This window comes from Salvia hispanica, chromosome 4, assembly GCF_023119035.1.
Source record: "Salvia hispanica cultivar TCC Black 2014 chromosome 4, UniMelb_Shisp_WGS_1.0, whole genome shotgun sequence".
In the NCBI taxonomy this organism is placed as follows: Eukaryota; Viridiplantae; Streptophyta; class Magnoliopsida; order Lamiales; family Lamiaceae; genus Salvia; species Salvia hispanica.
Genome location: NC_062968.1, coordinates 45,754,260 through 45,770,856, shown reverse-complemented (window position 1 = coordinate 45,770,856; position 16,597 = coordinate 45,754,260). Strand labels below are relative to the sequence as shown.

Here is a 16,597-nt window from a genome sequence, read left to right as displayed (position 1 = left end):
GTATTTTTTTTTAAAAATATTTGTACTTTTTTTTTTTTTAATGGAATGGATTATTTTTCCCGTATATGTGTCGTAAATTTAATTCCGTATTTTAGTAATTTTAATTCCGTAGATGTAGTATATTTTGAATTATTTTTATCATGCGAATTTGGCTACTATGCATGGCTAAACTGATGTGGCAGGTGGTTTTGAGTGTTGCTGACGTGGCAGGGGAGGAGAATGGCATTGGCGCTATGGCTGACCTATTACCCATTGCGGATGCTCTTAGGAACTGTGGGATCCACTGATCTCGATTTATTAACTTTTTCCTGTCTGAATTGAAAATTTATTTCGGTCTCTCTCTTGTTTTACATTTACTGCACTTTCCAGGATCTAGTTTATATTTTGCTGAAATCTTCCAGATATTGAGACAATGAGATTCAGTAAAATCGCTGCTTAATTATCAAACCTCAACGGCTCAACCCAAGCTCCACCTCTCTCTCTCTCTCTCTACGAAATCTGTATCCTAAAAGTCTCTTCTTCTTTTGTCAATCAAGATCCCAATTTCTCCATCAATTAGTTTTCTGGAAGAAGGCATTAACAGATCAGAGGTGGTGGTTGTATTCAAAAATTGAAGAACAGAACACCACTCAGTTCAGCTCTACTGTAAGCTCCGATTCTCTTTCTCCGCAATCTCTTCGACTTCAATTTATCTGCAGTCTCTGTAAAGATTTCTTTTTTATGAGTCCCCTTTAAGCAAATCGGTGGAATTAGGGTTCTGCACAAATGAACGACTTCAATCCAACAGATCCCATTGGGCAGAATATAATAAAGCAAATTAGCAATGTATGTTTCTCTGTGTTTGCATTCTCTGTGCTCGTCTTCACTGTAATCGCCATCACATACCAACCCCCTGATCCATGGGAGTCGTCGAGAGCTCTGACTAAGATTTTCACCGACGTCGAAAATGCCACCTTTAAAACCGATAATTCCGTGTTGAAAACTGGTGAGGACATTGCTTCCTCTCCGGTGGCGACGCCTGAGGGCTCATTGTCACCGATTACTGAATCTTCGATTGAGGAATCTGAGTCGGAGCTTGGGACAAATGCGACCTTGAAATCTGGTTGTGAGGATTTGACTGTGGTGAATTGCTCTGATCCTAGGGTTTTGATTGCGATCCAGAGGTTTAATTTGAGGCAGTTTAAGGCTATTGCGTTTCTGGATTACCAGACGCCGGTGAATGGCTCTAAGGAGGATGAATGTGACGTGGCGTGGAGGTTTAGGAACAAAAAGGAGAAATCTTGGAGGAAGTATAGGGATTTTAGGAGATTCAAGTTGGGATATAATGATGATTGTAGTTATAAGGTGATTCGTCCGGGGCGCTGGCATTCTGGATTGAATGCGCGTCGTCCATGGATGCAATCTAGGGGGAATGGGAGGGGGCAAAGTGGTAAGTTTTCTCCCATGGTTGACAAGGAGATCAATGATACAATTCCTGTGTTGGGATCAGATTCGGAATTTAGGAAGGGAAGGTATCTGTACTATTCGAGGGGAGGGGATTATTGCAAAGGAATGAATCACTTTATCTGGAGCTTCTTGTGTGGTCTTGGCGAGGCCCAGTTTCTGAACCGGACGTTTGTGATGGATTTGAGTATTTGTTTAGCTTCTACGTACACACAGAGCAACAAGGACGAGGAAGGGAAAGATTTTAGGTTCTATTTTGATTTTGAACATCTGAAAGAGGTGTCTTCAATCGTGGAGGAAGGCGAGTTCATGAAAGACTGGAGGAGATGGGACAGAAGTCATAAGAGGAAAATCCCAGTTAGGAAGGTGGCTAGCTATAAGGTGACACCGATGCAGCTGAGGAAAGATAAGACTCCCATTATATGGAGGCAGTTTGATGCTCCTGAGCCGGAGAATTATTGGTATAGGGTGTGTGAAGGGCCGAGTGCTAAATACATTGAGAGGCCGTGGGAAGCGCTTTGGAAATCTAAAAGATTGATGAATATAGTTTCAGCAATCAGTGGGAGTATGGATTGGGATTTTGATGCAGTTCATGTGGTTCGAGGGGAGAAGGCGAAGAATAAGGAGTTATGGCCTCATCTGGATGCAGATACTTCACCGGATGCCCTGGTTGCTAAACTACAGGGGGCGGTTGCACCTTGGAGAAATTTGTACATTGCTACGAACGAACCCTTCTACAATTACTTCGATAAGCTGAGATCCCACTACAAAGTTCATTTGCTCGATGATTACCAGCATTTGTGGGGGAATGCGAGTGAATGGTACAATGAGACAACTCTGTTGAATGGTGGTCGTCCGGTTGAGTTTGATGGTTATATGAGGGTCGAAGTGGATACTGAGGTCCTTTTCCGAGCAAAGACAAGGGTGGAGACGTTCTATAACTTGACCGCAGATTGCAAGGATGGGATCAATACGTGCTAAACCAGGTTAAAAAGCACATTCCATTTATTCCGTTCTTTATGTATGTTGTTTCACATATCCTTTTTTGTCAGTCTTGTTCTGTATCTGTTTTCAAGAAAAGTGTTTGTTTCGGATCTCTGTGCCTACAGATATTTTTTGTTGTATACTTTGATAGCGATCTTGTCATTCATGATACATCTATGCTGTATCGAAATACTTTTGGTTAATTTCTAGTGGAAAATGTCACTATATATATGTGGAAATATGTTTACTTCCATTATAATTTAGTTTCCTGAAGGAATGATCAACAACAAAGAGGAACATTACAATTTAGGGCAAAAATTCATTCACATGTTTTCCCTGTTTTGCCTCTCCCTTTCACACACAACTCTGTACCATAAATAGAAAAGCTTTAGTGAGACCAAAAACTTTGAAATGTCCACAACGGTTATAAGTTTGCTGTCTCAGGGTCTTCTTCGTTCCAACTTCTACTCGGTGCTACTTGGGCTTGCACTGGATCATGGCCCTACATCAGTTCCAAATTCTGATCAGTGGGCATCGAGTAATTAAACTGCATAAGATGAAATTGTGGTTTCGACTGTAAGATTATAAGACGGCGTGTTCTAGTTTCTAGAACATGCTCGGTTTATCTGACATACAGCTCATGTTATGTAGTACTAGTATGATGTAAGAGGTTTGCTGCTTAAATGTGCTTGTTCTTGGCTACTTTTGCAAATTGTTTCTTTCTTTCCTTCTTCTTTGCATTGATGGTTTAGGGATTTTTGGTTTTTATGGTTTAAGTGATGTGAGTTAGAAAATTAATTAGTACCTCCATCTTTTGTATAAGCTCTCCAGCAGTCTTAGCAGCAATGACTATATTTCTATCTGAGTGTTTGATGAACCCTTCTTGGACACCTTTGTCGAATATCCCAAGCAAGCAGTCATAGTATCCATCGACGTTCAAGAGCCCGACCTGCTCGAGATAAACACAAACTTTGTCAAAGATAGAAAGTCCTGATGTTTACATTATTGAATTATTGAAGACACGCTGACAATTGTGTATTTTTATCAGAAGTTTATTTAATTTGAGCATCATTTAGTCTTAAATCACAATTCAATGCAAATTTGTTGGAATGTATGCATCAGGAGGCTGTATCAGAAGTCAAATCTTGGTTGCATTATTTATTAAGAGTTGCAATTATCCAAAGCTTTAGTTTGTTGATCGACATGTCTTTTTCCACTAGCGGATTTTGTGTTGTGCATAGGTCAAGTCGACCAAAATTGTTTTGGTGGGATCTCAAGTGTGGTGGAGTGGTTGCCTAGTCCAAATTCATATTTTTTCATTCATTTTTACCTTTCTTGTCTATTCATTCATTCATAAGATAAAGACACTCTCAATTGAAATTTAGTAGTACTAAAATTATGGGCTTCCTTCATAATTAAAATAAGGCATATTGGCATTAATTTAATATCATGTAACTTTTAAAAATTTTGGTTTTTTCCACAAACTTTCAATTTGGCAAATAATATCATGAACTTTTACCCGAGTTTGTTATTTTCCACCAGCGAAAATTTTTTGACAAATAATATCATGATACGGACTTTTTTCGTAATTTCTCGACAACAACTTCGATAGCTTCAAGTTCTTCAATCTTTGAGGATCGATTTTCTTGAAGCACACCCTCCAAAATTGTTCTTCAATCCATTAATACATGTGGAATTTTGTAGCTAGTGGGAAATAATATACTCGGGTAAAAGTTCGTGATATTATTGCCAAATTGAAAGTTCATGGAAAAAAACCAATTTTTTGAAAGTTCTGTGATATTAGGGCCAATATCCCTTTAAATAAAGTAAGAAACTATGCTAGTTGGGTATGCCGGATTGAGCTAGATATTTACATCGAGATCGAGGGCCTGAAAAGACATCTTATAATTAAAATTAAAATCAAAATTTAACTGGTAGTTACAGTAATAAATTTATCAAAAGTTGAAAAGTTATATTTTTATTATTGATAGTAATTTTGGAGCAGAGACGAATAAGCAAATTAAAGGAATTGGTCATGGGATTAAAATTTAACAAGTTATCAATCTCTAAATCATCAAATAGCTGATTCAATGATAATAATTTTCAAAATTTATATATATAACACGAAAATATCAAATATGAAATACCCCTATATATTTTTTAAAATTGTTGAGGGTTAATTGGCTCGAGTATCACATAGGTTTTAGCTATGTCAAAGTATATGAAGGGGATATGCTTTGTATGAGAGTTGACCAAGCAATAGAGAAGTTAATGTCTGAGGCCAAGGTCTTTGGTTCGAGTTTTGTTAAAAAATAAAAGAGTAGTGCCTTGTCTTTTGTAGTTTAGTTTTGATACACATATCTATATAGTAATCACTCCATATTAAATTTTAAAGAATTTGAAATATAAAAAGATTATTGTAATAAGTTACTAGAATAAAACATAATGAAATCATAAAATTTTTAAATTATGCTTAGAAATTACTACCTAAGTAGGTTTATAATAGATTGATTTTGCAGTATTTATTTAGGTTGCGGGGTTTTGAAGAAGTGAGTGAGTAATTAATATGAGTACAATGTTTATGATTTGAGATTTGAGAGAGAGAGAGAGATGTAGGGTTAGAGATTACTGGTTTGTTGTGAATCCCAAGTTGTGACCAGGTTATCATCTCCAGCAACTCCTCCATAGTTCCGTAGCCCCCTTTCATAAATCAAAATATATAGTAGTATGAGATTTTAATAAGAAGTTAATTTGAAGTAGTAACTTATCTGGCTACCGGGAAGCGCTATAAAGGCGTCGGCTCGACTAGCCATCTCCGCCTTGCGTTGGTGCATATCAGTCACCACCATCACCTCTCCCACTGCGTGACCAGATATCTGCAACATCCATCAACCATTCATTCATTCATCTTAATTTCTATATATACCAACACCAACACTGAGGAGATGATGTAATTAATGTAATTACCTCCACAGGGACAAGAGCTGTTGGGATAACTCTACAAAAACAATTAATCAAACATTCAAATTAATTAGCTTATTTTTTCAAGTATATACATATTGACCTAAAGTCCTAAACAAAATAAGGTAGGCTATGTTACCCTAGAACGCTGCGTCCGCCATCGTAGACCGTTTGAGACACCAAACCCATGAGCCCCACGCTCCCTCCTCCGTATACCAGATCCATCTTTTTCTTCACCTATATTGTATCGTATTGTATTCGATATATAAATATAAAATATAATCAAAGAGATAGAGAGATTGATGAGCATGCATGTTTTACCAGTTCTTTTCCAAGATCAAGAGCTGCATCACTGAATATCTTTCTATATCCAACATTACTTCCACAGAAAACACATACCCTCTTGAATTTCACCATTTCCTTTTTCTATATTCTCTCCTGTCCCTATCTCTCAACTTAATATATAGCCCATCCTACCCTCAAATACTGCTATTTTTTTTCTATTGAAAAAATAAATGCTCCTACTATTCGATTCAATACTTGTATGCATGATAAGTGATAAATGCAAAAGTTTTTTAGGGTCCATTTCTGGGCCTCTTTGAGAATATCATCATTGTTTTTTGGGTCAAAGAATGTTCCACTTTTCTTCTCCCACCAAATTACTAACTTATAGTAGTAGTGTATAATTATTTCATTTATTATTTTTACTATTTAGATGATTCGAATTTTATGCTTGGGAGATGATGTCCGGTCTTAGTCCTTACTCTACTCCATCTCTCATTGGGCATGCATGTTGTTTTTCAAGATAACTACTTTTAAGTTTTAGTCAAAATTTAAGGTCACCATAATAAGTTTTATGATTTTCAATTTTTCATAATTTTGTCGTTAAATAACTTCTAACTCGACTGATCATACAAAAAAAAAAACAGTACTAACAACTAATTTCTTGTAAAGAATTAATTTCATTCCACTCTCCAATTTCTTAATTAACATAATTCAAAATTGAAACCTCGATATAGAATTAACTAAATGGAATCGACATAGACATCCATTATTCACTGTTATATCATGAGTTGGGAAAGTGAGGGCCACATAAATCTTTCAATTGCAGCATTTATATATTTTCGTATCTGTTAAAATATGGTGATCACCAGCATGCCTACATGCTGATTAAATATCTTATTATGCCATGATGTAAATAAATAAAATATTTGAGAGGAGCACAAATTTGGTTACTGAGTTAAGTTCCAAGCGTGCAGAAGCTGCAATGATGAAAGAAGCCCCCACCATCTTTGGAGCTTCACCTCCCATTCAATATTATTAATCCATACTTTATTTGGGTGGTTACATATATAATCATGGCTTTTGATCGATTTGAAATAAATTAAATTCAAAGACCTGATTCAATCATTTATGCTACTTTTCTTTGTGTTTTAATTAACAATAACGTGTCAATCAAAATGTATATGGCTCATGAAAATGGCAATATAAATTGGATGCACAATCCTCTATATTGTATAAATTGACTTTTGAGAGAGAGAGAGAAAGATCAGAATATTGTTATAGATACATCCTCTCAGTTGCTACATGAGTTAATTTGGAGGAAACCACCAACTTCCAACTTTATTACTTTAATACTCCCTCCATCGTCATTAGGAGTCTCGGTCACTTTTGCGCACTCATTTTATAAAAATCATAATAAATAGTTAAAGTGGAGAAATGGTAAAGTAAGATAGAGAATAATGTTGGGAGTTCTCAACAATACTCTCTCTTATTTTACCATTTCTCCACTTTTACTATTTATTAGTATATAATTTTTACAAAACGAATGTGCAAAAGTGACAAGGACCCCTAATAACGGATGGAGGGAGTACTCATTTAACTAATTCAAACGGATTTCCCTCTCAGAATTTTATCTGTCTTCACACATGATAAACAAATTTGAGCAAAAGAAAATGATAACTTTGAAAAGGGAAAAAACAATCTATAATTTGTCGAATAAAATAGAAAAGATTACAATAAAAATAAAAACGAAGAAGATAAATTCTAATCCAAATTGAACGGAAACATTATATGTCAATCGAATTAAAAATTTATGAATTTTGTAACAAATAGAGAAACTTAAAATTAATAGAGAAATTTAAATTGAAAACAATTGCAATAAACATATAAAAGCAATATCAAATTCAAGAAATGGTGAAATACTTTGATAACATTCCTGACATTAGGGATGTCAGTGCAGTCCACAACTAGTGGGTTGGTCTGAATAGCCCACCAAATTTATAGGATTAGAGTTAAAAATTTCTAACCCGATAAAATTACAACTCGATTAGCGCTAATCCGCAACCCGTTAGGATCAGACCCGAAAACCCAATAAAATATTTATTGTTCTATTTGTTTGACTCTTAATTCGATATTCCATTGATTATTTTTATAATAAAGGTAATTAAAAATTTAACTTTCAATTTTATACTCCCTCCGTCCCATAATAATATGTGCATTTTCTACTATCGATCCCACAAAAATATGTGCATTCCATTTTTAGAAAGTTATACTCCCTCCGCCCCCCATAATTTATCACCATATGACCCGACACGGGTTTTAAGAAATGTAATAGAAAGTGAGTTGAAAAAGTTGGTGGCATGTGAGTCCTACTTTTATATATTAGTTTTAAAATAAAATGTGAATGAGAATGAGTTAGTGGAATGTGGGGTCCATTACCAAAAATGGTAAAAGTGAAAGGTGATAAATTTTTAGGGACGGACGAAAAAGGAAATATGTGACAAATTTTCAGGGACAGAGGGAGTATCAATTTAATAATGTAGGTCACACTATCTACTAACACTATTTTAACTACCATTCTCATCATCTCTCTTACTTTACCATACCATCCTCCACATCTCTATTACTTTACTAATTTTATTTTAATTCTTGTGTCATATCTATTGTCCATATTTTTATGGGACTGAGGGAGTGTTAAATTTTTATTATATAATAATAAGTAAATAAATTAAAAACTTCAAATCACTAAAAAAGTATATACATATCTAAATAAGGAATAAGGAGGCGTACCCGCTCTCTCCCCCTCTACGTCCTTCATAGTTGAAGCTCAACACTTTGCCTTCTCCAATTAGTTGAAGCTTGTTCTTTCTACTGTACTGCAACGAACAAGATGTAATCATTATATCTCTAGGGACGACTCGCATGAATCGAGAGTACGACGTATCTCGTCTTGCACAAAGAAGTCTCCCTGGACTCGACTTTACATTTCAGTTTCAAATTTTATACTCCTTCCATCCACCAATAAACTTTACATTTATTTTTTTACTATTTTTTATAATGAACCTCACATTCCACTAATTTTATCTTACTCGCATTTCATTATAAAATTAATAAAGTTTAGAAAAATAGGATCTACCTTCCTTTAACTTTTTCAACCTACTACTCACATTTCTTAAAATATACTCCTACTACTTATCTATAGGTTTACACTAAAACTATACTAAAAACACTTTATAGTGATTTATTAGATTCAAGTCTAAATCATTTTATATTTATCAAATAGGGAAAGGAAAGAAAGAAAAATAAAATTTCAAGAAGAAAAAAGTATGGAAAAAAACTTACCAGAGAATATAGAGCAAACTTCTATCGATGGAAAAAAGAAGAAAATAGGAAATACTAGCCTAATTAAATCTATTAATATTAGGTTAGTTATTGAGTAGTGGGCTAGCCCATATTAGTTTATTACACGTTTTTAATTGATTAGTTAGGAGTACATTTAATTATAGCATAATGCAGTAGTAGGGGAATGTTATATTGCTAACTCAATACCTAATTGCTAACTACAATTAAATAATAGTTATTAGATATTCAAATTAAGGGCCTAGATCATCAACCAAGAAATATCAATACGATCAACAAAAAACGTCAATAAAGCCATAAGATTAATTCCATAAAATATCAATAGGGGTATTAATGTCAATTAACTACATGTTTAGTTATAACTAACTTTTAAAAGAAATCCCAAAACTTTAAATTCATATAACATATATCAAATTAAAGATAATTTTATAAGGATTCCAACGATATCATATATGCATATGTTCCGACGTCAAAATTTGAAAAAAAATTCAAAAAATTTTCAATTTTTTCGTAAAGCAGAAATGTCAACATACTATATAAAATATGTCAATATAATATATGTAGAATGTCAATATAAGCAATGGGTTAACATTCTTAAAACATCGTATTGACATTCTCAAAGCATTGTGTTGATATTTCCGAAACACTATATTGACATTTTCATCTAAAGCCCTAATTTGGCATTTTTTTTAATCTGTTTTTATTTTATTAATAAAATCGAAAATTACACGTGGCAAATTGTAGACCACACGTTTTCTAAAATCCTATGGCCTTAAATTAGTTGTAGTTAGCAATTAAATGATAAGTTATCAATTGATCACTCCCCTGCAGTAGTAAATAAGTTATATTAATAAAATAAATTACTAAATATGCGATTAAATATAATAAAATAATAATTAAACATTATTAATAAAATAATTGGTGGAGCTCTAAGTTATACCATTAATAATTGAGAGAAAAGATTTGCTGCATCGTTAATATGGGCGTGTGTGAGCGACTAAATCATACATAGGCCACTTTTCATAATTTTAGAATTTTATTAACAGAATATAATTCCCTTTCATCTATTTCCATATAAGCAATATTATTTATTTCTTTTATAGCTTTTTTTATGAATTTTCCTTCTCATTCTTTATCTTTCTACACGTATGAATACTACTCATAATTAACTTTTTCTTCGCCTAAACTAGACACTATTTCATGGTTAGCTTCTGATAAAATAAAATTGCATCGTTTTTTTTTTACTCTTTAGTTTTGATGATTTTAAAAGATAGTGCTATTTTTTTCAATTTAATGATTTAAATGAGATTTAATGTCTCAATGTAAAACTAGTTTTCGAATTACTTTAAACTAGTATTGCAAAAGTTTTGGAAGAAAAATCATTAAGGACTCAGATTTTGAATGCAATAGGCTTTGAAATGATGAAACTAATTAGATACCACGAAGTACTATGAAAAATAAGATGTATTCTATAATAAATTCATCAAAAAGTTAAAATATTGTCTTAGCAACACTAAGCAAACAAAATAAAAAAAATCACTAGCTATGGACATCAAGCTTTTTCATTTGCATATTCATTGATGTCGTGATCAGGGACGAAGCCACATTGGGGCTTGGGGGGCCACTGGGCCCCCCAGCTATTCAAATTTTACCTATATATATAATAAACTGATACCATTAGCATGATTGGACCTTAGCGTAGTTGGTTTGGCTTGCGGTCTCTCTCTGTTGTTCAGTGTTCGAATCCCACAAAAGGCACAAGTCGGTATTTTTTGCGTGTTCTTTCCTTTGGCATAATTCAAATATTTTAACTACCCCACACTTTTCACATACTTTGCCAGCCAAAAGACTTCTCATTTACATATTAGTACTAATTATATTTCCATTTCTAAATTTGGATTATGTTCATAAGACAATTATATCAAATAATTGGTACCTAACTTGATTAATTTAATGTTAGTCACTGTTTGTTGTACTTTCATTTCTTTTATTATTTTAATGAATATCTATAGGAGTATAACATTTGTATGATACTCAAGTAATTATTTTATAAAAAAATCAGTAAATTTTATTTTAAACAATACTAATTCATTAATAGAATTCTTTATATGTTAATTATAGATATGTGAAAAAAATGATACTCACTGCGTCCCTAAAAAATAGTTTCATTTTGTCATTTAGGTTGTTTCTAAAAAATAATTTCATTTCAAAAAGGGTTATCCACTTTTTTCTCTTCTATCCCTTACTTTTTTCTCTTTCACTCTCTTACTTTATCGATTTTTTCTCTCCTCTCTCTTACTTTGTTGATTTTTTATCTCCTTTCTCTGACTTTACCAATTTCTCATTAAACTCATGTCTTCCACAAAGAGGGACCATTTTATATGGACGGAAGGAGAATTATATAGTACTAGTAGTTTATTAATAGCAATTTTGAAGGTGTCCCAACCGCTTTTTAATTACATTATATGCTATTTTGATATTTATGTTGCTTTTAACGATAGTACACATATATATCACTGTTTTCTACTACTTTATCTCTAATTCTTTCCCTCTCATAGCCATCTTAATCTATTGCCCACTCGTGCACTGTAAGTCGCAGCTGCTTTCGGCTATATTGATGCCGACTGAAAAATATCTACCAGTTAATAATAGTGTTTTGGACCCCCCAGTGTAAAATTTCTGGCTTCGTCTCTGGTCGTGATGGTCATCTGCAACTGATCTGAAATATAAAGATAAGAGCAAAAATAGTAAATTAAATTTATTGGTCATTTAAAAAATTAAACAATGTAAATAATGGAACTCAACTATAATATACATACCTATCTTGCAACTTCAGGCAATTACGTTTATCATGTGATGCACCACGTAGTCCACAGCCACGACAAGCCCTAGTCTTTAAAATTGACTTCTCTTTTGATGATAACATTCGCTTACCGCATCCTTTTGATCTTATCTTAGAAGGATCACCAATGGTTTTAGTTTTATCTAAGCTCTTCCTTGTTTGATTTTTGTGCATAGTTGTTGGACTAATACCCATCTCCTTGATTTTACCATGTATGTAATCAAGTTGTTCATCCAAAAACTTTGTCCCCTCGTCAGTCAAAGATGCATAATCAATTAGTGTTGATGCCTTATAAGATTACTTGGCTCGTCGTGAGATCAAAAATCTTGTTGGATCATCATTGCAGTTTTCATCATCTAATATATAAGCAACACCATTCTTTGCTTCTCGTGTAACGCCCCATTTTTTGAACCCTAATTTTTTTGGGATGTGAAAATTTTTGCATTAAATGCTTTTAATGCTATGACATATGTGGATTAATTGATGAGTGAATTAATTGCAATATTCTATGTGACCTAATTGCGATATGGAGTTGAGTTTGCGTTGAATAGTCAAACTTGTTGAATATGTGACGTGGCTATTGAATAGTCAATATTGTGGAAAATATGACGTGGCCGTGGAATGGTCAAAGTCGTTGAAAAATGTGAAGTAGAGGTGAAATCCGAATATGTGGATATTTTGATGCGGGGTGAAATAATAATTGTGGTGAATTATTTCCCTAAGGGATGAGTGAGAATTTAATAGGAGCATTATTTAAGTATGTGGAATTTTCGACCCCTCCTATTTATTGGAAAGAAATCCTATTTTTCTTGGATTTAATTATTGCTTGGGATAATTATCCAAATTAAATCCAAAGTCCGAATATTCCTTATTTTGGTGATGAAATTTTCGAAACCCTTGTCATATAATGGGATTTTCGAAAATCCCTTATATTATGGGAGAATGGATTATTTTATTCTATTATTTGATCCCTTGTTTATTCTCTCCCATAAATAAATTCAAATATCCTAGCATATCTTGCCAAATCTAAGAAAATCTTACCATATCCTAATTTAATTAGGATTATTATTAAATCCCTCTTGAAGAAGTCAAACTACACGCCTAATTCCTTTGAAATTGGGGAGGTTATTATTCTTTTCTTGCTTCGTGATATTTTATTCTACTCCGTGAAATATTCAAATTAAATCATAGGCTAATTTAATAGCCTAGAATTCGAAATTTCCTATTTTTCTCTACCACTTTAACCCACTTAACCACCATATCTTCTCCAAATCTTGATTTATTTAATTATTAGAGTATATCTTGCACTCTATAAATAAGGAGTGAAAATCCTAAACCTAATTCATCAAAAACCGTCGCCCACTCCTCCATATTTTCGTCCACCCCTTTTCTCCATTCTCTCCAAATTTTCTCCATTAATTCTTCATCTTTTGGAGAAGAATTGAAGCTGCAATTCAAGATTTTGTTGAAGAATCAAGATTCTACTTGTTTCCTACCGATTGTTCTTTTGAAAAAGGTACTTTTATTTTGATCTTCTCTTCTTCTACCGATCAATCGGTGTTCTTGAGTCCACATGCATTTAGATCGAGTGAAGGGGAAATTTAATCAGTGAAATTTTGGATGCATGTGATAAGTGTGTGTGTGTGTGACCGAGTGTGTGTGTGTGTGTGCCCGCCTCGGTGGGCGTGCACATGCGTTGTTGTGTGTGTGTGTGCGTGTGTTGTATGTGGAAACACTCATGCGTGACACGATTTGATGATAAATCTAGAGTTGTTGTGTGAATGAAAACGATATGATAATCGTACTTTGATTTTGATTGGAATATTGAAAATAATCGATGGGAAAGGGAAACGTGAGAACATGCATGATTTTGATCCATGATTGAGACTTATTTGAAATATATGAACTAAAGGTGATAGTTCGCGTTCCCGGTGTGGTAACAAGAAGAAGTGCGTTTTTGAACTCGAAGGAAATCGAGGTGGGCTTTATTCTAAACTCTCTTATGTTGCAAATATATGAAAGTGGAGCAATAAGGGTGGATTAAACTGTTATGCCATGCCTATGAATTATTTTGGATATTGTGTGTGCCTGATGCCTAAATTGTGAGTACGCTCCATTAGGCTAAAGGGCTATAAAAAAACGAATTCGGGTCTGAGTAGGGCCGCAAACCCTATCAGGCTAGTGTACACTTTGGAGATCGGGAGCCGTCCTTGCTAGTCGGCCGATCTCGTGGGCGAAAGTGTGGCCACACTTCGTCGCACCATATGAAATGATGATTGATGAGAAAATGGGAGGTATTGTTTGACTGGCCAGTCCATGATATATTTTGTGATACTCGATGCTTATCTTTAAATAAATGCAAAACCTCGAGTTCACTATGGTAAGGGTGGCATAACTATAAAATGTTTTGGCATGAGTCCACTGAGTATGTTTAAAATATTCAGCCCTGCATGTGTTTTCCCTATGTGCAGGTTGAGCGGCGATGGGCGGTCGGTGGTGTTGAGATGGGTGAATCAAATAATATGGATGGTTGGGATTTTGAGTGTAGTCGTGTCCTCATACATGGCTTCGCTTTCTCTTGAAATGCTTCCGCTGAATATTTGGAAACCTTATTATCTTAGGTTGTTTTGAACTTGTTTCTTTGATTTGGAATAATGGGAATTATTGCGTTTTGTTGGAGTTACGCTAAACCTTTGACTTTTGAGCTTAGTCCATTATATCTATTAAATTTTGATTCTCGTGAGTTAGCCGTTGACTCAATGCCTTGATGCTTCATTAAATACTTGGTCAAATCTCTTCAATTGAAACCCTAGTCTACTTTTCTTGATGTCTTAAGTTCGCCTAGTTAACAGTCGCCGTATTTATTATACCCTAGAAATGTCGGGCTGTTACATCTCGTGTCCATCGCTTAAGGATATACTTGTCAGGTAGTTCAAATATTTGGTTGACACGAAGAAAGCTAGCATATGTCTGCACGGAATACCATCAAACTCAAATTTCCCACAATTACATGAGATATGGTCACTATTTTTATCATGCATCAGTAGCCTTGGTTTTGAGGACGAACTACTTTGGAAACTCATCACATTGTAAATCACAATATCATCTCTGGTAGAGGCCTGTTGCACAAAGTAACCTTGACTTTGACTCATTTCATCTTGAAATTCCGTCCATTTTTTTTCGTGTACACTTTAACCATTTGAGCTTCCTTCGGCCAATTTGTTTTGACTTTTGGTTGCTCATTCATGTCAACATGGTCTGCAACCAACTCATTGTGTCTTTGACGTCTTAGTGTCCGATTGAATCGTGTGATAAAATCCATCAATGAATTCTTGTGGGAGACATACTTTTTAAAAAATGAATGCGAACTCTCTGATCTCTGACTACTTGACATCCCAGCAAAAAATACATGACTAAAATATGTCGGAACCCACTTATGCCGCAATTCATACATCAACAATATCCAACTATTTTGTTCCAAGTTAGCACATCTAATAACCTCTTCCCATCCATTCTCAAATTCCTCATGAGATGTTGAATTTTTAATAACATTCCTTATGCTCTGATAATGATCTCGGAAAGTCACTGGAGAAATCTTGTCTGGAAATTTGTTCAATATGTGCCACAAACAATAACGATGCACTGTTTCTGGCAAAACTTGTGCAAGTGCTTTCGTCATAGCAGGATCTTGATCAGTAATGATTGCTTTTGGTGCATCACTTGGCATAGCTTCCATAAACTTATTAAGCAACCAAATATACGATTCTGTCTTCTCATCACTTAGAATCCACAACCAAAAACTATCATTTGATGATGATGATTAACCCCTACGAAAGGTGTAAAAATCATTCCATACTTATTCGTGTTATAAGTGGAATCAAACACAACAACATCACCAAATGCTCCATAAGCCCTCCTTGATTTAGGATCTGCCCAAAAACATCTTTTGAATACATGATCTGAATCTATCTCATAGTCAAAGAAAAATGATTAATTTTTCTCCTTCTCGGAAGTAAAGAATTCTATCAAAGTTTCAGCATCGATCCCCTTTTGTTCCTCCCTTAATTCTCTCTCTAAATTCCTGATATCTCTTTCTGTGCAACCTACACTTTCGGGCCCCCCAGAATCCATCTCCAATAGTTGCATTTGTTGACAGGTTGGTATATTAGCTTCTGAAAATTGTTGAGTCAACACTCTCTTCACATCAGAAACACTACAGTGTGATCGGAATAAATGCACCTTTGACGGAGTAGAGAGTCCATGATTATGACCTTCCATAAAGACGCTAACACTCCAGTCAGATCCAGTTTGTTGCTTGACAATGGAAATCTTTGCCTTACAATTAGTTCTAACTTCACCACGAGCTCTTATCTGAATCGGACGACCAGTTGGTGCTCGATTTCTTGAACGAGCTTCATCTGTTTGACCAGCTTTAAAGCATACAAATTGTTTCCAAACAACTTCGTTTGTCATCTTATCTTTTCTGCTATTGCTATATCTTACACTAAAACCAGCTTCACGTGCATACTGATTGTAGAATTCAAACGCATCATCTATTGATTCAAATTTCATTCCAATTTCTGGCTTTCGATCATTTGCAACTTGAGGAATATATAATTGATCGTTCATATTTTCACTCATAACACTAAGAAAATACGTTCAAAAAATTAATGTAAGCAAACATAATAATAGAAACAATTAGAAAACACAAATTGATAATTTTAT

At 34.3% G+C, this 16,597-nt stretch overlaps 2 protein-coding genes across 5 annotated transcripts; one reads left to right on the top strand and one right to left on the bottom strand.

Moving 5' to 3' along the window:
- The first annotated feature begins 366 nt into the window (after positions 1 to 366).
- LOC125219084 lies at positions 367 to 3,510 on the top strand. Of its 4 annotated transcripts, none has more exons than XM_048120954.1 (2): positions 367 to 2,429; positions 3,259 to 3,510. In XM_048120954.1, the coding sequence occupies exon 1, from the start codon at positions 766 to 768 to the stop codon at positions 2,422 to 2,424; it is 1,659 nt and encodes a 552-aa protein (XP_047976911.1). In that variant the 5' UTR covers positions 367 to 765; the 3' UTR covers positions 2,425 to 2,429; positions 3,259 to 3,510. The 4 variants fall into 4 exon arrangements, with proteins under 4 accessions (XP_047976911.1, XP_047976910.1, XP_047976909.1 ...); XM_048120953.1 differs by having other exon boundaries at positions 3,251 to 3,510; XM_048120952.1 differs by having other exon boundaries at positions 2,872 to 3,510.
- LOC125219086 (cytokinin riboside 5'-monophosphate phosphoribohydrolase LOG8-like) lies at positions 2,705 to 5,881 on the bottom strand. Its single transcript, XM_048120955.1, has 7 exons — positions 5,710 to 5,881; positions 5,528 to 5,625; positions 5,395 to 5,425; positions 5,204 to 5,303; positions 5,057 to 5,127; positions 3,233 to 3,376; positions 2,705 to 2,929 (listed from the first exon to the last, which is right to left on the bottom strand). The coding sequence occupies exons 1-7, from the start codon at positions 5,803 to 5,805 to the stop codon at positions 2,852 to 2,854; spliced, it is 618 nt and encodes a 205-aa protein (XP_047976912.1). The 5' UTR covers positions 5,806 to 5,881; the 3' UTR covers positions 2,705 to 2,851.
- Between the last annotated feature and the right edge of the window lie 10,716 nt (positions 5,882 to 16,597).

Bases quoted from the DNA above. Each gene is read 5' to 3' on its own strand.
- LOC125219084 (XM_048120954.1), top strand. From the start codon at position 766: ATGAACGACTTCAATCCAACAGATCCCATTGGGCAGAATATAATAAAG.
- LOC125219086 (XM_048120955.1), bottom strand. From the start codon at position 5,805: ATGGTGAAATTCAAGAGGGTATGTGTTTTCTGTGGAAGTAATGTTGGA. The intron at 5,626-5,709 runs GTAAAACATGCA...GATACAATATAG, and splicing joins TTGATCTTGGAAAAGAACTG to GTGAAGAAAAAGATGGATCT. The intron at 5,426-5,527 runs GTAACATAGCCT...TTGTTTTTGTAG, and splicing joins GGCGGACGCAGCGTTCTAGG to AGTTATCCCAACAGCTCTTG.